The 19,407-nt window shown below is 39.3% G+C and overlaps 1 protein-coding gene across 1 annotated transcript in view; it reads left to right on the top strand.

The window, feature by feature from the left end:
* DERA (deoxyribose-phosphate aldolase (putative)) overlaps positions 1 to 19,407 on the top strand; it is a 70,149-nt gene that overhangs the window by 45,022 nt on the left and 5,720 nt on the right. The window contains exon 7 of the mRNA XM_014540138.1: positions 17,733 to 17,845. Within this exon, the coding sequence (XP_014395624.1) occupies positions 17,733 to 17,845 (113 nt within the window). The remainder of the gene's footprint in view (positions 1 to 17,732; positions 17,846 to 19,407) is intronic.

The raw sequence follows: 19,407 nt of genomic DNA, 5'->3' as shown, positions 1-19,407 counted from the left end.
TAGTCGCTCTGATTGGCTGGTGGGCGTGGCTTAAGGTGTAGCAAAGGTACAGTCAATTTGCATGTTTGTCTTTTATTAGTGTAGATTATTATTATTATTTTAAACATATGCTTTTTTATTGATTTCAGAGAGAGGAAGGGAGAGGGAGAGAGAGTTAGACACATCAGTGATGAGAAAATCATCTATTAGCTATCCCCTGCACACCCCCTACTGGGGATCGAGCTTGCAACCCAGACATATGCCCTGACCTGGAATTGGATTGTGACCTCTGGTTCATGGGTCAACACTCAACCACTGAGCCACACCAGCTGGGCTTGTTTTTTATTATTATTATTATTATTATTATTATTATTCAGAATTTGCTAGAACCCAAGATACTTTAGGGTGAGTAGCAGAAGGCACCAATGGAATATTAGCTAAATTCAGATCCTGAAGAGTAGAAATGCTAGAGTTTTATTCTGTAAGCAGTTGAAGGTTTTGAGATGAAAAATGCCACAGCAAACCTGTCTTATCTTTCCATTCTGCATTTCAACACTTCTTAGCCCTTCACACTTAAACATTTTTGTGCTCTTTAGTTTTCATGTATTAAATATAAAAAGCTGGGCCAAGTCCACACGGAAAACCTTCTTTCTCCAGAGCAAATTTATGATTTTTTTTTTGTCAGAAGCATAAGTAAATGGATGGCCAGCAACTGTCTCTAATTCCATTTTCTAAATGCCTTTTTACCTTATAGGTTATCATTGTGAATTTCATTTCCCATTTTTGGTAATAAACTTAACAGCTGAAATATTTTTTTGGCTGAGATTTTACATTTTTAAGTTACGTATGTATTCACTTTGGATTTTGACATTTAATACCTCCCCTGAAATAGCTGGGAGAAATTACACCTATGACATAACATGTACTTGAGGGGGAGGAAATAAATGCCACACTCAAAGCAGTTATACAGGTAGTAATATGTGTTAGAACTTTTAAATGTGGGTTTAAAAGGAAGGTAGGTAAATATCTATAGATATTAAGAAACTATTTATATTCTGTTTTCTGATGAGGGAAATCTCCTAAAAATGAATAGCCTTTAATCAATCCTGTTAGCCTTCTAATAGGAAGTTCTGTGAGAGGCAGATAAAACCTCTGTATTAAGTGTGTAATGTAAACTATTTCTCTGAAATACACATCATTACCATATGGTTATATATAATTTCTATTTAAAACTGTCGAAAACGGACAGTCTGATATCCAGGGAATCCTAGATGATTTCTAGTGAATATGCAAAATGGATCCAGCTTGTAGGCATGCTGTATTAATTCATAACTTTTTCGGAGTCTAGGTCAGGACCGTTCTTCCTGCCTAATTCACAAACTTCTCTTTCCCATCCTTTCTCCTTGCCTTATGTGTTTTCAGGAATTTGTGAATGATTCTCATATTCCGATGAGGCCCATGACTTGGCAAAAGTTTGAGGTGACCCTCTCTGATCAGATTCTTACCATAGAGGAGATTCGCTGGGCCTCCTTTGCCAACGTGTACCTCTTTTGTTGAGGAGTCAAGGCCTCTGGTGGTGGCTGAGTGCAGAGGAATACAGATAAAAATCAAGTCGTGACTAGTTGGAAAATAGAGACAGGATTTTAACTTGACAATGGTTGTGAGCAGTAGGAGAGTGGCAGCATTGTCTTTATAAGTGGTTGGTAAGTGGTGACTGCAATAACCTACATGGCCAGGCCAAGAGCTGCATATGGTGAATAGTTCCCATTCAGAGCTTTTTCAAGGTTCACCATCTAGAGATCTGCTAATGGAAAGTGTGTGCGTCTCCAGGTACAGTGAAACAATCACCGGGAGATAAAACTCCCTGCAGAAAAATTAACACAGATTTTTATTTTTATTTTTTATGAAAGACAGGTCATTGTAAAAAGTAACTCTACAGACATCATCTGTTACTGAAAAAAAGATTGATGATGACATTGAGGCAGGATAAGCTCAACCATGTTCTGCATTGTTTTTAAAAGCTTTGTGTTTAAAATTCACAGCACTCTTCTAATCCTGATAAAGTAGCCTAATTTTCTAGCTTGCTTTGTTCAGTAAAATATATTTCTAAATCCATTTTAAGCAGCTATTTCTTCAATTTGAGTCATTTTCTCTCAAGTTAATAGATTCCACACAAGCATACCTGACTTTTAATGTTAATGTATACTGTATATTCCAAACTTGCCTGTGACAATGGGAAGCACAATCCAAATGAAATCCAGTTGTTTAAAGCATATCTAGCCTGTTATTTTGTTAAAATGCATCTTCATTTTACTCTTATTCGCCAAAGTATATATAGCGATACCAAATCACATTTTACCTCTTATTGAGGTTCCATCTCCTTCTTTTCTCCCAGCAAATGAGAAGGAAAAAAGAATGCGTTAGATATGGTTGTGTCATTTCAAGATAAGATGACTTTAAAATAACGTATCAGTAGAGGACATTTGCTTTAACATAATAAATTCCTACACCAGTAAGTTCAGCTGTAACAAGCCGGCCCCAAAAGGAAAGCATTTTGATGTTGAGGCATCTGGCATCAGTAACTTGATTTGCAGGTTGATGTTTTCATTTTATATTGAGTCTAAAACCCTTTGCTGTTTTATCCAAACCATGATACCTATATAGTAACAGTGCCTGTGGGCACGTCTGGCATTTTCTTTTGATCATCGGGTACCAGTCTAATGTCATGAATCTCATTTTTTCCTTTTCAGCAGTGCCACCAGCTCTCTTGAAAACAGAGGGTAATGTGATGGAGACAGAGGTTTTTTTTCTTTAGATAGCCAGACAGAAAACAAATAACTTCTATAACTGAGTCAGTCTTGCCTTTAACAGAGGCCCATTAAGGGAGTGTTGCCTGTAACAGCGGCCCATTAAGGGAGTTCTTATCATGTATACTGTTGTGTCCCCAGTTCATACAATAGTACTAGCACATAGTAGGTGCTCAGTGAGTATTAATTGAGTGGATGTTGAAAGATTGGGAGAGAGAGTGGTTGGCTTGAGCACAGAGCTGTGAGCACAAGTCACATGCAGTCATGAGTTGGTAAGTGTGGTTTAGAGTTATTCCTGTGTGTTTGAAAACGGAAAGCAAGGCCAATTCCAAACAGGATTAAAGGGCCAGCCAGCTGGCCAGGTTCCCAGGGTGCTAATCCATAAGAGGCATTGAAACCAATGAAAATGTTCAAGACAGAGAAAATTGTGTTTACTAGAATGCCTCTACTGTATATGATTAGGATTGGGTATAAGACATAGGGGCGTGTTCTTATGTTCCCCAAACAGATATTGGCTGCTTTAGGGAAGGCAGGTCCAGTTAATTACAGAGCTTTTGTTTGTTGAGTGAAGTATTCCAATATGGGGACAGAACTGAATTCTTTGAATGAGAGAGAATAGTTAAGTGCTGTTACCAGGGAACTTCTTACTCTACCTCTGGGCAGATTTAAGCCTTTTTTATTTTTCCTAAATAAATGAAAACCAACACTTCAAGGATATTAGTTTAAAAGGGCATCAAATTGTAGCTTAGGCAGGGTGAATACAGATTTCAGTGTCTCATTGAAGCTCTGGACCATTCCTGCCTAACAGAGATATATAATTTTAAAAATTCTTAATAGCCACTTTAGTAAAGCAAAAAGAAATGGGTGAAAGTAATTATAAATTTTATTTAGCCCAATAAATCCACAATATCATTTCAGTTTGTAATCCATGTAAAAAGTATTAGTGAGATATTTTATATTCTCATTTTTGTACTAAGTTTTCAAAACTCTGTGTATTTCATACTTATAGCACATCCCAGTTTGGATGAACCACTTTGCAAGTGCTCAGTAGCCACATTGGCGAGTGACTGCCACCTTAGACAGTATAGTCTTGGACTGTGCACAAGGCAAAGTTGGTGACTCCCAGCTGGCATCGTTGAACTGGTCCTAAAAGGCCCTTAAATAAAAATTCTCTCTTTGGATAGCATGAAATTCTCAGTGTTGCTATCACTCTTGAAAAATCTTTTTTGTTTGTTTGTTTGTTCATTAATCCTCACCAGATGATTTTTTTTTCATTGATTTTTAGAGTGGAAAAGAGGGAGGGGAGAGACAGAGAGAGAGAAACATCTATGTGAGATTGGTTGTCTCCTGCATGTGCCCCGATGGGAGCCGGGGATTGAGCCTGCAACTGAGACCAGAATCAAACTGGGACCCTTCAGTCTGTGGGCCTACACTAACCACTGAGCAAAACCAGCTAGGGCTAAAAATCTGTTTAAGAAAGTACTAGAGGCCCAGTGCATGAAAATTTGTGCACTGGGCAGGGGCAGGGGCGGGGGGTCCCTCAGCCCGGCCTTCCCCCTCTCACAGTCCAGAAGCCCTCAGGGGATGTCCTACTGACGGCTTAGGCCTGTTTCTCTGTGGGAGGCGACTGGGCCGATCAGGGGAAGGTGCCACCCCCATCACCCCGCTGCTGCTGCCACTGCCTGCCCTAGCAGTCATCCCTGCTGCCGGGCCCTCCTTGGCCCTCACAACTGCTGTGGCTTTGTCCAGAAGGACCACCCCGCTGCTGCTGCCACTGCCTGCCCTAGCAGTCACCGCTGCTGCCGGGCCTCCTCGGCCCTCCTCGGCCCTCACAACTGCTGTGGCTTTGTCCAGAAGGATGCCCAGAAGACATCTGGTCTATCCAGTCTAATTAGCATATTACCCTTTTATTAGTATAGATAATGATAGATGTGTTGAAGTATTTTTCTTCAAAAGTAATATTTTAAGTAGTTTAATGCTTGGATATGAATGCTCTTCATTTGGTTAACCTTATTTCCAGAGTAAAACATCAATAAATAACCATGTCTGTTTAGACCAATGATGACTAAATGTTACTGGTATGTTATAATCATTAATGACGATTAGAGATCACATATAGTCATTATTTGAACCCAGCTCTTCTGGCTCCAGCTTTATTGCCTTTTCTGTCTCCCAAGACACAGTGCTAGATCTTGTCATGAATTAAAGACAGAATCTTCTCCCCATGTACAAAAATTAATTCAAAATGGATCAAAGACCTAAATATAAGACCTTAAACAATAAATTACATAGAAGAAAACATAGGTACTAGACTTTTGGACCTTGGTCTTAGAGAGGATTTTATGAATTTGATCCTAAAGGCAAGGAAAGTAAAGGCAAAGATAAATGAATGGGACTGTATCAAACTAAAAAGATTCTGCACAGCAAAAGAAACTGCCAACAAAACAAAAAGGCAACCAACCGAATGGGAGATGGTATTTGCAAACAACAGCTCCGACAAGGGGTTACTATTCAAAATATATAAAAAACTCATACAACTCAACACCAAACAACCAACCCAATTAAAAAATGGGCAGAGGACCTAAACAGACATCCCTCCAAGAAGGCATACAAGTGGCCAGCAGATATATGAAAAGGTGTTCAACTTCACTAGCTATTAGGGAAGTGCAAATCAAAATTAGGAGTAGCCTTTAGACATGAGACCAGAAAAAGGGGTGAAGGTCCAGATGACTATATATACTTGATTTGTTAACTAATTGATAATTTTACTCAGAGTTAGCTTTACTTAGTTTTTACCCCCTTTCTCCCTCATGAACACACTTCCTTTTTTATTTTAAACTAGAGGCCCGGTGCACGAATTTGGGATCCCTTGGCCTGGCCTGCAGGATCGGGCCAAAACCGGCTCTCCAACATCCCCCGAGCGGTCCCGGATTGCGAGAGGGCGCAGGCCAGGCCAAGGGACCCCACCGGTGCACAGTCAGGGCTGGGGATCTATTATGTGATTATCATTAAACTAGAGGCCCGGTGCACGAATTCCTACACCAGTGGGGTCCCTTGGCCTGGCCTGCGGGATTGAGCTGAAACTGGCTCTCCAACATCCCCGAGGGGTCCTGGATTGTGAGAGGGTGCAGGCCAGGCCGAGGGACCCCACTAGTGCACGCTTGGGGCCAGGGAGGGATGCGGGAGGTTGGCCAGCTGGGGAGGGATCGCGGTAGGGCTCCAGGGCCTGTCTGACCTGTCTCGCTCAGTCCCGATTGGCCGAACCCCAGCAGCAAACTAACCTACCAGTCGGAGTGTCTGCCCCCTGGTGGTCAGTGCATGTCATAGCGACTGGTCAACCAGTCGACTGTCTGGCCCCTGGTGGTCAATGCACGTCATAGCGAGCGGTTGAGCGGCCTTAGCATACCATTAGCATATTACACTTTGATTGGTTGAACGGATGACTGGACACTTAGCATATTAGGCTTTTATTATATAGGATTGAGATGTAATTGCCATGACATAAAACTCACCCTTGAAAGTGTACAGTTCAGGGTTTTTTAGTACATTCACAGCATTGTGCAGCTATCCCCACTTTGTAATTTCAGACCCCTTGTTTTAATTACAGATCTTCTAGGATTCACCCCTAACTCTTCTTCCTTGATAAACTTACTCAAAAGAAGGAGGAGGGAGGGGAGAGAGGTGAGAACCAAGAAGTGCAGCATATTTTAGGAACCCATTTCTGAACAGTTAACTCTATTTAGATATTTGTAAACACCCTCAGGAGCACCAATGCAATATTAAAAATTAGAGGCTGTATAGAGCTTGGTTTAGGAGACATTCTGTTATTTCCCAGTTTGACTCTTGGTCTAAAATGCGGACAGTATGGCCTTGTAAACATTTGAATTAAATAACTCTTTTATTTTTCCAAATTTGTAAAAAACAAACAGACATTTTAGAGTTGTTTGAAAAATTTAAATCCACTCTAAAATAGATATTTGCATTGATGAGTAACTCACCTCTGGTATTATTACAGTTCTGAAGCTCATTTTAAATAGCTACATTTTAGAAGGGAAGGGGAACTCGTAGCATTAGACATAACTCAAGGACTCTTGTTTGTGGCAAGAGATTCCACCACATATCTTTGTATGGTTAACATAATTGTTTAAGATATTCTCCCAGCGACATTACTGTCAATTACCAAGTATTATATAGTCAGAGTCCCCACCTTGTATTCCATTTGAATCCTACTGTTTTGCATTATTTTAACTGGCCACATTTTTATTTTTATTGAGGCGAAGGCACTACAAGGAATGTGGTTATCATGAGCTAATCTTCCCCTAGGGGTATTTGGGATTTTTTCTGCCTCTGAGATTGTGATTGCTTTCTGATTGCCATTGAGCTTGAACATGCCTTACTGCTTAATTATGCAGTGCTGTTGCCTTTCTCATGTGATAGGCTGGGCCAGCTGAGAAGTATTTCCAGAGCTCACTATTCAGGATGAAGGAAAGAACTGAGAGAGCAGGTGTTTTTATTTATTTTTTCTTTCCTTCTTATGTTTTTTTTTTTCTCTCTCTCTCTCTCTCTTTTAGAAAATGTTCCCCTCTTGTTTACAAGGTTAGCTATTCTCTCTGGGTCATGTAAGAATGTCTTTGTGGTATAATTGGTCTCTAGACTGAGTATCAGCACCATATTGATACCCCTCAGGGGTCTTCTGCTTTCATCTTTGGCCAGTTCTTCAACCATAATACTGGGTCCTTATCTCTCCCCAAATTATTTTCAGGCCTTTGTTGAGTGAAAGAATATAATATCAAAGAATATGTTTTAATTTGGGGATCGGGCCCACAACCCAGGCATGTGCCCTGACCTGGAATTGAACTGGAATTGAACCTGAACTGCCAACCTCCTGGTGCATGGGAAGACACTCAACCAACTGAGCCACACCAGCCAGGCTGGGGCTTCATACTTTTGTACAATGTAAATATATAGGAGAAAAAATACACACACACACACACACACACACACACACACACACACACACACACACACACACACATATTTTTTTAAAGGTGTCCTTGCCCAGCCAGAGTGGCTCAGTTGGTTGTGCATTGTCCTGTGCACCAAAAGATTGCCAGTTCAATTCCCATTCAGGGTACATGCTTGGGTTGTGGGTTCAATAAAAACATATCCTCTGGTGAGGATTAAAAAAGAAAAGCTGTCCCATTGCAGAGTGCAAGTATAAATTAGTTTCAGAATCACCACAGAAAACTCTCTTGCTAACTTTAATCGGGAATTTTTTTAGAGAATGATAGAAAACACAGTGCTAATGAGTAATGTGCCCAGAAGCTCTTATTATTGGGTTGGCATGAATTCCACTTAATGACAAGCTTTCTCAAGCAGCAGTTGATTTTAATCCTGTTGTCATTAGTGAGGTATAAAATGTTAATAATACCTTCCATTGTGCTGTTCTTTTGTAGCATAGTAGCATATGTCTCCCATGTTCACCAAGACTCTCTTTAAGATTCTACTAGTAACTTCCTATCTCATAAATAAGAGTTGTTCAGGAAATAAAAATGTATGTTTTCCCATTGTTAGCTATATGTTTTTCTAATAATCACATCTGAAGCTTATTATGCAGTAATAGCCTTAAGATATTATTTTTTTAAATGTACTACTTTGGTCTTAATACTAGTTTTTAATCTCCTCTTGTTTCTATGAAGTCTGAATGAGATTTTCAAAATTGAATAATAATTTGATCCGTTAATCTTTTGAAGCTAGTAATTTTATTTTCTTCTCTTTGCAGTCTCTGAGGTTCGCAAATGAATAGAGCTTCATTACTGCAGTCTGCATTTAATAACCATTATCCATTATCTTGTAATTAAGACTCCCTGTAACGAATCATGAGGACAATGCAAAAATACATAGTACATTTCTTTAATGAACTGGAAAATGTTCATCTTGTTCTATTTAGTAATGAGTTGCTGAATAGTCATTAAATCCACTGGAGAATAGAGCTAGATGGATTTTGAAGACTGTCTTGAGTTTGTGGTTAATCTATTAGAATTAAAATTTCATCTTCTATTTTTATCAACAGCTGATTAGAAGTCATTCTGTTTGACCAAATTGATTAGAAGACCATATACAAGGGCAGCTGTTGTTTAATGAAAGTTTTTAATGAAACTGTACCGTGGAGACTTGTAATTATGGGCCTTAGAAAAGCTTTGAGTTGCTTTAGACCACAAAAAAGTATTGTGCTAGAGATTTCAAATTAGGAAAAGAAAAAAATACGTTTTGATATAATACTATAAATTTATTATTAATTTTAATTTCAACTAATTACAGTTGAATACTAGCCTATTTAATGTGTTACTTTTGACTTCCAGGCCTTTCATCTTCTAAGTTAGTCATTTCATTGAAATTGTGGGCACTGATGAGAGAACATTTATATGGGTAGCTATTCTAATTGTGAGATATTTTCTCATAAGGTCTTTTTCCCCAAGCTGAGCAGAAGTGAGCTTGGTTAAGGTTGGATTTACATAAGCTCTGAGGAGAGTCTATGGTGTTCTGTGGTGTTGGATATTCTAAATCTAGCATTTATTTCTCTAAGGTAATTTTGTTTTAGCAGAGGGGCAAAGGAAGCAATATTAAAATGAGAAGTAAAACAAAAGTGTGTGCCCGCTTAGTCCCATTGGAAAGTCCATTGTTTTTTTTGACACTAGTATAATACTAATGTACTTTCTATAGTATTTTGTGTGATGAAAGCTAAGTCTTATTCCTGGGTTTACAGAAATAGCCAGTGGTGCCTGCATGCCTGTTAGTCTCTTGTGTGATCTCTGACTCTCCATTGTCTTTCCTCCTCCCATCTAACTAGACACCAAATTTAGCATCTTAAACACTGATTTCAGGGGACAGACCTCATGTTTCCTAAGGGATTTTTATAGTCACACTAGAGGCCCAGTGCACGAAATTTGTGCATGGGTAGGGTCCCTAGTGGCTGCTGGCTGCCAGCTGGGGTCTCCCTTCCCCCGGCTGCCTACCACCACTGGCCAGGGTGGGCCAGCCAGGGGGAGGGGCCACAGGCGGTTAGCCGACTGGCCCCACCCCCTGGCTGAACTCCTGGTCGAACTCCCGGTTGAGGGGACAATTTGCATATTAGGCTTTTATTATATAGGATGTTCCAAAACACACATTGACACACTCACACCAAATATCACTATCCCCCAACCCCCATGCTCCCTGCCCCTCACAGAGATTCCTTTGATGGATCCATTTGTTATTCTTTGGATGTGTCTTATATTTTCTATGCTTGTGTTTCTTCTGATGGTGTTGTTCTTCTATTCCTCTCTTCTTTATTCTCCTTCAGGGTTTGTACCAAATTCTACCTATCCCATATTCTAGATAAAGTGAATCTCTCTGAATCTTCCCAGTTCTACTTGACTATGATAGTTTCTTGGCATATGTCTAAAATACCTTAAATACCATACATAATTGTATCTCCATCCATATCTGATTTCTAAATAATAAAGGCTGCTCTTAATATTTAAGGACTTCTGGTTTTAGCTTCAACATGTAGGGAATTTGGAAGTTGTCATTCCTGTTCTTTAGAACACGAAAAAGCCAAATAAAAGGAAAATCAGTGACTTTTCTAAGACCTGTCAAATAACTTAGGTAGTAGGGCAAACTGCCCCCTTGAAATCTGGAAAGACAGGGAAACCCTAAGAGTCACAATCGAGATCTGCTTACTTGCTAGAATCATACACTGGTAAGAACACTTAGGTGGTAAATTTCACAAATTGTTGGAAGCTTAGTGTAACCCCAATACTTTTGTGGGTTTCACCTCCAGGAGCCCCAGATTCTCACAGTGAAAAGCTAAGAAAGGACTTGGTTCTGGCAAGGAAGGGGAAGATAATCATTGCAAAATATGTCCAGAGTGTTCTGCTTAACAAAGGCCTAAATCTTTACTAGAGTCTTATCTTACCTGGGAGGGCATTTGTCTTCTAGTCTTCCTACCTCCCCAAAGTGGGGGAGAAAGGCTAGGACACATTTGTGAAGGTTACAGCCCAGTGGCACAGGCCAACTACTAGTAAAAGACTGATATTTAATTATAAGATTATAAAATATTAGAGGCCCTGTGCATGAATTCATGCACAGGTGGGGTGCCTCGGGGTGGCCTGCGGCAATTGGGCCTCAGTTCGTGCCCCCAGCCTTGCAGCCCCGCATCCCTGCCTGGCACCCTGCTTTGGCCTGGTGCCACCCACTCATCTGCTCCACCATCCCACCACAGTCCTGCTCTCATTGGGGCCCATCAGGGCCAGCAGTGCCTCCACTGCTGCCCACTGCCTGCTGCCAGCTCCCTGTCGCCGACACCCACCATGTTCCGCGCTGCCTCCTGGTGGTCAGTGCACGTAATAGCGAGTGGTCGAACTCCCGAGGGGGCAATTTGCATATTAGGCTTTTATTACATAGGATTTCCTCTCCCCCATACATTACTATCACAGTAATGGGGCTCCAATAATCCTGTGGATTACAGTGACAGAGCTAAAAGAAAAAACATAGACTACCTGAGGAGGAATACTTAGGAAGCCCTAAGTAAGCAGGGAAGAAAAAACAAAGATACTATAGGATTTAAATACTCTGGTACCTATGGCTATAGCAAACATTAAGCATAGCCCAACTCCTAGCCAGATTAACATAAAATCTCACACCAAAGGCCTGTTTATATCATAGTTGTATCCTATTACCCAATATGTCATATCCAGCTTTCAGCTAAAATTATAAGAGATGCTAAAAGGCAAGAAAAAGTACAGTTTGGCTCTAGCTGGTTTGGCTCAGTGGATGGAGCATTGGCTCTCAGTCAAAGGCACGTACCTCGGTTGCAGGCTCGATCCCAGCCCTAGTCAGAGCACGAGCAAGAGGCAAGGCATGTACCTCGGTTGCAGGCTCGATCCCCAGCCCTAGTCAGAGCAGAGCAAGAGGCTACCAAATGATGTGTCTCTCCCGCAACAATGTTTCTCTCTCTCTGTCTCTCCCCCTTCCTTTCACTTTCTCTGAAAATCAATGGAAAAGTATCCTCAGGTGAGGATTAACTACAACAAAAGACACACACATACAAAAACCCCCATAATCTGTAGAGACAAAGCAAGCATTACAATCAGATTCAAATGTAAAAGAGAAGTTGGAATTATCAGAAAGAGAAATTTAAAATAGCTATAATTAATGTTAGGGAAAAAAGTAGCATGAAAAAATGAAAAGTAATGTAAACAGAGTGATGGAAACTCTTAAGAAATAATCAAAAGGAAATGCTGGAAATAAAAAGCACGAACAAAAAATGAAGAATGCCTTATGGGCTCATCAGTGGGCAGGATTGAGCCCATTAGTAGACGGGCTCACCAGTAGACTGTGGAAAGTACTAGTGATCATGAAGATAGGTCAAGGGAAGCCCCATAAAGTGAAATATAAAGAAAGAGAGGAAAAAAAAAAAAGGCTGAAAAATACGGAACAGAGTTTCTAAAAGTTTTGGGACAATTTCAAACGGTGTGACATATGTGTAATTGGAATACCAGAAGAAAAATAAGAAATGGAGCAGACAACATATTTGAAGTAGTAATGGTTAAGAATTTTCCAAAATTAATGACAGATGCCAAACCACAGATCCAGGAAGTTGAGAGAACACCTAGCAGGATAAATATTTTAAAAAATTACACCTAGATATATCATGTTCCAATGCAAGGAAACCAAGGGCAAATAGAAAATCTTGAATTAAAAAACAGAAAGAAAATACTGATAGACAAAAATGGAAATAATTACAGTGGTCTTCTTACTAGAAACCATGTCAGCAAGAAGTGAATAGAGTGAAATACTTAAAGTATTGAGAGGGGAAAACCTCACCAACCTAGAAATCTATGTCCAGTGAGATTATCCTTTAAAAGTGAAGGAGCTTAGACATACAGAAACTGAGGGAATTTGTTGTCAGCAGATCTGCCCTGTAAGAAATGTTAAAAGAAATGTTAGGAGTAGGGCAATGATGTAAATCAGAAACTCTGATCTATATTAAAACGGGAAGAATGTCAAAGAAAGAATAAATGAAGAGTAAACATAATTTTTCTCTTTCAATTGATCTAAAAGATAACTATTTAAAGTAATGACAGTAACAATGTATTGGGTAAGTATACCAAATAGAAGAGTGAAATATTCTAAGGAACAGAAGGGAGGAATTAGGAATATTTTGTTAAAAGGTACCTGAAATACTTGTATGGTGGTACAGTGTTATTTGAAGGTAGACTTAGATTGTCAAAATGTATATTGGAAACTCTAGGACAACCAATAAAAAAAAAGTACAAAAGAAATTTAACTGATATGCTGCAAGGACATAAAATGGGATTATATAAAATGTTCAGTTAAAGCCAGAGCAGGCAGAAAAAGAGGTGTAACATTTAATAAAGATAAAACACAATAAATAGAAAATTTATAAACTATAGATATTAATTCAACTAAATCAATAATAGCTTTAAATGATAATGGTCTAAATCTAGCAATGAAAAGAAGATTGTCAAAAAAGCAGACTCTACAATGCTAAAACATTGCCTAGAGAGAAATTTATAACATTAGGTATATATATTTTAAAAAAAGGAATGGTCTAAAATCAATAACTTCAGCCTTCTATCTTAGGAAAATAGAGAAAGAACAACAATGCAAGCCTAAGGCAAGCAGAACAAAAGAAATAAAAATCAGAGAAGAAATCAATGAAATTGAAAACAAAAAAAAAACACAGAAAAATAAAAAACCCTAAAAGCTGTTTTTTTAAAAAAATCAATAAAATTGATAAACTCGTAGACAGACTACCCAAGAATAAAAGATAAAAGACATAAATTAATATTACAAATGAAAGGAGTATCATTACTCTTCCTACGAACATTAAAACAATAATAAAGGAATACTGTGTGTCCACAATTGAATAACTTAGATTAAATAGATCAAAGATATAAACAACCAACACTCACCCAAAAAGAAAAGGTCTGAATAAGTCTATAACTATTGAAGAAATTATTTTACTTTTAATCTATTTTATAAAATATTTAAATTATAGAATGTTTTAAAATAATTATTTAATAACTCTAAATTATTAAATAAAAATAATATAACCATACAAAAATGAAATTCAGCTCTAGATGATTTCACTGGTGAATTCTACCAAACATTGAAGGAAGAAATATCAATTCTCTACAGTCTCTTCCAGAAAATAATAGAGACTGTGAGACCATCATTACCCTAATACAGCCGTGGGCAAACTACAGCCCGCGGGCCAGATCCGGCCCGTTTGAAATGAATAAAACTAAAAAAAGAAAAGACCGTACCCTTTTATGTAATGATGTTTACTTTGAATTTATATTAGTTCACACAAACACTCCATCCATGCTTTTGTTCCCGCCCTCCGGTCCAGTTTAAGAACCCATTGTGGCCCTCGAGTCAAAAAGTTTGCCCACCCCTGCCCTAATACCAAATCCAGATAAAGGCATTACAAGAAAGGAAAACTATAGATCAATATCACTCATGAACATAGATGCAAACATCTTCAACAACGTATTAGTAAAATGAGGCCAACAACGTATAAAAATAATTATACACCACAACGAAATGGGATTTACTTTATAGAGATTCAAGACTGGCTTGCTGTAATGTAGTCCACTGTATCAATAATGTAAGAAAGAAAAGTCATAGGATCATATAGTTGATACAGATTAGGCATTGGATGGATTTCAACACCTATTCATAATAAAAATTCTCAGCAAACTTGGAATAGAGGGGAACAGCCTCAGCTTGATAAAGAACATCTGGAAACAAAGGTCCTCTAACGTACTTACGATGAGAAACTAGATGCTTGCCCCCTAAGTTCCCCTGAAGAACAAGGAAGGCTGTTCTCTCACACAGCTTCTGTTCAACATTGTCCTGGAAGTCCGACCTGAGGCAATAAGACAAGAAAATGGGATAAAAGGTATACAGATTGGGAAAGGTGGTAAGCTGATAATGGATCCCAAACGTATGTCCACATCCTAATCCCCAGAGCCTGTGAATATTAGCTTACTTGGGAAAAAAAGGATTTTGCTGATGTGGTTAAATTAAGGACATTGAGATGAAGTGATTGTTCTGGATTATCCAGGTGGTCCCTCAGTACCATCACAAATGTTCTTGTAGGAGAGGCAGAGGAAGCTTCAGCTCACACAGGGGAGAGAAGCAATGTGAAGAGGGTGACAGATTCTGGTTTCCTTCTTGCAAGGCTCTTTTCACAGATTCCCCTTCTTCACTCTCTGCATTTCACTCATCTGAGATGCTTTATGAGGACTCTATTTAAATATGGCTCTCTCTCCTCAAATCCGCCACTCTCTCCTGTTACATTGCTTATTTGTTTCATGGCACTTATCTCCACCTGGCTTTTGTTACATATTTAAGCTTATTGTCTTCCTCTTCCAGAAATTATCACAAGGGCAGGAACTTGGTCTGTTTTGTTTAGTGGTCTATTCCCAGCATCTAGAAGAGTCTAGAGCCATGGTCGGCAAACTGCGGCTTGCGAGCCACATGCGGCTCTTTGGCCCCTTGAGTGTGGCTCTTCCTAAGCCTTAGGAGTACTCTAAGTTAATCACAGTGTACCTACCTATATAGTTTAAGTTTAAAAAATTTGGCTCTCAAAAGAAATTTCAATCGTTGTACTGTTGATATTTGGCTCTGTTGACTAATGAGTTTGCCGACCACTGGCCTAGAGCATAGAAAGCACTTAGTCAATATTTGTTGAATGAATGTATTCGTGACAATTATGTCTCCATTTTCCCCACATGGGCCTACCTACAGACCCAAAGAAAAGAAGGCTTCCACTGAACTGTTCCAATATGTCAGAATTCCTATGGTATTTCTAGACTGCAACCCTACCCAGGTCTTCACTCCGTTCGCATGTGTATAACGCTTAACAGTTTCCAGAGTGCTTTCACATAGATTGTCTCTTTTGATTCCTCAAATATGAAGCCAGTAAGAATTTCCAGATCTATTTTGCAGATGAGAGAGATTAGGCCCCAGCTGATGTGGCTCAGTGTTGAGCATCGACTCATGAACCAAGAGGTCACAGTTAGATTCCTGGTTAGGGCACAAGCCCAGGTTGCAGACTCGATCCTTGATGGGGGGCGTGCAAGAGGCAGCAGATCAAAGTTTCTCTCACATCTTTGATGTTTCTGTTTCTCGCTCCCTTCCTCTATGAAATCAATAAAAATATATTTTAAAAAACAGAGATTAGGAGACGGAATTTGAAGGTAAATTTCAGAGCTAGAGCTGGAAACCAGATCTGCTGACTTCTAGCTCATCACTTGATTACGCAGGACTAGGGTTCACCTCCACTTGCATGTAGAATGTATGTGGCTTTGAGGGCAAGGGTGTGGATATTGTTTTTTATATTTTTCACAGTGCTTTACACACAGTGCACCTACTAAAGGCATATCTTTTTGAACCTTTCCATACACAAAATAGTTGTGGATGTATCTCTTCTAATGGAAACTAGAGGGGAAAGTTTTGGCCACTTTTTCCCTCCACTTCCATCGGCCATTTTTTTGATAGACCCTGAGAGATTCTCAGAGATTTGCCTTACCTATGGACCCACGGATTCAATGGGCTAGGGCTGTAAATTTGCAAAGGAATCACTTAGGGGCCTCGCTGATATTCAGATTTAGATTCAGTTGGTCTAGTAGGGCCTGAGAAGTCTGCACTTTTGACAAGTTCCCTGATGGTACCCATGCTGCTGGTCTGTTATCCACACTTTGAGTATTTCAGGAATAGGTAACCACATGAAAGACAGAATCTGTATTTGGCTATATGTCTGTGTGAACTAAATAAGTTTCTTGGAGACACTGTAGCATATTGGGTAAGCTATATTGCTTTGGTTAAAATTCTACCTCCTCTGCTTACTATGTAACCTCAAACAAGTTACCTAACATTTTGTGCTTCAATTTCCTCTTTAAAAATGGTGATCATTTGCTCTGGCCAGAGTCGCTCAGTTGGTTGTCCCAAGCACCGAAAGGCCGCTGGTTCGATCCCCAGTCGGGGAATGTATGAGAGGCAACTGAGACAACTGATCAGTGTTTCTCTCTCTCTCTCTCTCTCTCTCTCTCTCTCTTTCTCTCTCTGTCCTCCCTTTCTTCCCTCCCTCCCACTCTCCCCCTCTCCCTTCCTCTCTCTCTAAAAAAAAAGTGGGTCATTTTAGTACCTAACTTTTACAGCTGTCATGAGGATTAACTGAGTTAATACTTTCAGAGCACCTAGAATAGTGCATGGTACATCGCCCTTGGTGAATCTTAACTGTTATTATCGCTTCTTTGTCTCCTTATGTTATTCTGTTAAACTGCATCAATTGGTAGAAGATATATTTCAGAGACAAGAAGTCATTTAAAATATTTGCAAGTTATGAACTAACATAGGATTTTCATAAAAATCCTAATCTGGTTGGAAGACAGTGCATTTATTAACAAACAACGCAGTGGAAATCAGCTATTGGTGATTCATCTTGTGTTGTCACAGCTGTTCTGTGTGCTTTTTATCAAGCATAAGGAAATGAGGGAAAAATGAGTTGGCAATCCATTTTTGTAGTAAAGTGGTATATGATGTTAAGTACAGGGAATAAAATTGTTTTATTCATCTCAGTTATGCATTAAATAAACCAACTTGATTTTAACTGGTGATATGGAAATATAGAGGCAAGAGCCCCGGGGGTTTGTGAGAATTCATTTGGTGCTTAATTTAATTCATTTTATAGTAAAGCATGAAAATAATTATTTTAAAGAGATATATATTTTTTAGTTTTTCAACTAATTCTTGAAAAAGTTGTGTTCTTCAGGAAAAAAAAAATTTGCACAACTCATTTCTTCCACTGACTCAAAAGTGTAAAAAATAAGTGTTTCAATTGACATGCAGTGTTTCTACCTTGTGTTTTAGGATCAGATTTTATTAAGACTTCTACTGGAAAAGAAACAGTAAATGCCACCTTCCCGGTAGCTATAGTAATGCTACGGGCCATTAGAGATTTCTTCTGGAAAACTGGAAAAAAGGTATGTTATTGCCAGCACATCTTCCTTCAGAGTAAAGCTAATGCTATTTATAATACGTGTTACAGCTCCGATAACTGTCTTCGTATGCAGAAGGTGTGAATGAGTTACCCTTATTAAGATAAATGTTTAATTTACTTTTCATTACAACAGAACACATGCCTGGAGAAACATGTGCAGGGAACAGAAAGTGCGTGTGAGTGTGGGAGTAAGTATGTGTGATCAAGATGCAAACTTACTTTATGGCCTTTTCTTAACCGAAGACAATTTTATCACTGACAAGAAATTCCTAAATGGGTTCTTTAACGAACTAATTCTGCTGCAACACAGAGGCTTTCTGGTAAGGTGTTGGCCAGAGAAAACAGGTTAATGCAGAAATTAAACTTCCTTGAGGAATGGAAAGAATTGCAGAGTAACATTTATTGAATGATAAGCTGTGGTGGTGATATGAAAAGTATGCAATATAATGGGAAATAATCTTTTCCTGTCATTATTGAAGGACACACATAAATTGGTTTTTCTGTTGGGAAACCCCCGGTCCAGAAAAACTTATTACTTTTAATAATATGAGGTGAAGAGAAAATTCTTGAGGAGATGAACTTATTAAACAAAATAATGAAATGCTGTGAAACAGCAGGGAAAAGGTAGCTAGACGTTATATAGCTCTTGAATTAAATATCCATTTTTGCGTTTTATGGCAGTTAGATGTGCTCTTTGGAAGGCTGTTAAGCTGAGGAGGGTATATGCTAGCTTTTGTCAGCTTTTCGAAAAATAATACATATTTTTTGAAACATGAAGTTAACAGAAAAAATGCGTATGAAGTGTTTTTTAAAATGAGTTTGCATTTTTCTTTTCACTTCAAGTTGCTTGTTTAGTTGCAAATTATCTCAAAGGAATTTTTTTTACATCATTGGAAAGAAAGGTAATTTTTTTTTTAAATGAGACTTTCCCTTCCTCAGAAGACATCCTGTAAAACCAATCTCGTGATTTCTGCCGAATAGAAACCCTGAAAAAGATCTTTAATCCTTTGCCAACTGGATGTGATGACTTTATATGTGGCTGTAGCTTCCGTTTATTTTGGAATCAGAGACCTTTTTGAGAATGTACTGGGTTTGTGAAGCAATTAACTCCTTACAGATTTTTCTCCTTCAGAATAACTTCATATCTTGCCCGGCTGGTGTGGCTCAGTGGTTGATCGTCAACCAATGAACCAGGAGATCCTGTTTCGATTCCCAGTCAAGGCACATGCTCTGGTTGTGGCCTCAATCCCCAGTGTGGGGTGTGCAGGAGGCAGCTAATCAATGATTCTCTCTTATTATTGACTAGAGGCCCGGTGCACAAAAATTTGTGCACTCGGGGGGGGGGGGGAGAGGGGGTCCCCCAGCCCGGCCCGTGCCCTCTCACAGTCTGGGACCCCTTGGGAGATAACGACCTGCTGGCTTAGGCCTGCTCCCGGGTGGCAGAGGGCAGGCCCAATCCCTAAGTGCAGCCCCTGGTCAGGCTCAGAGCAGGGCCGATTGGGGAGTTGGGGCGCCGCCCCCTGTCATGCACAGAGCAGGGCGGAT

This window comes from Myotis brandtii, unplaced genomic scaffold (genome assembly GCF_000412655.1).
Source record: "Myotis brandtii unplaced genomic scaffold, ASM41265v1 scaffold237, whole genome shotgun sequence".
Taxonomy (NCBI): domain Eukaryota; kingdom Metazoa; phylum Chordata; class Mammalia; order Chiroptera; family Vespertilionidae; genus Myotis; species Myotis brandtii.
Note: the sequence above shows the minus strand (reverse complement) of the source record. Positions and strands in the feature narration are given on the sequence as shown.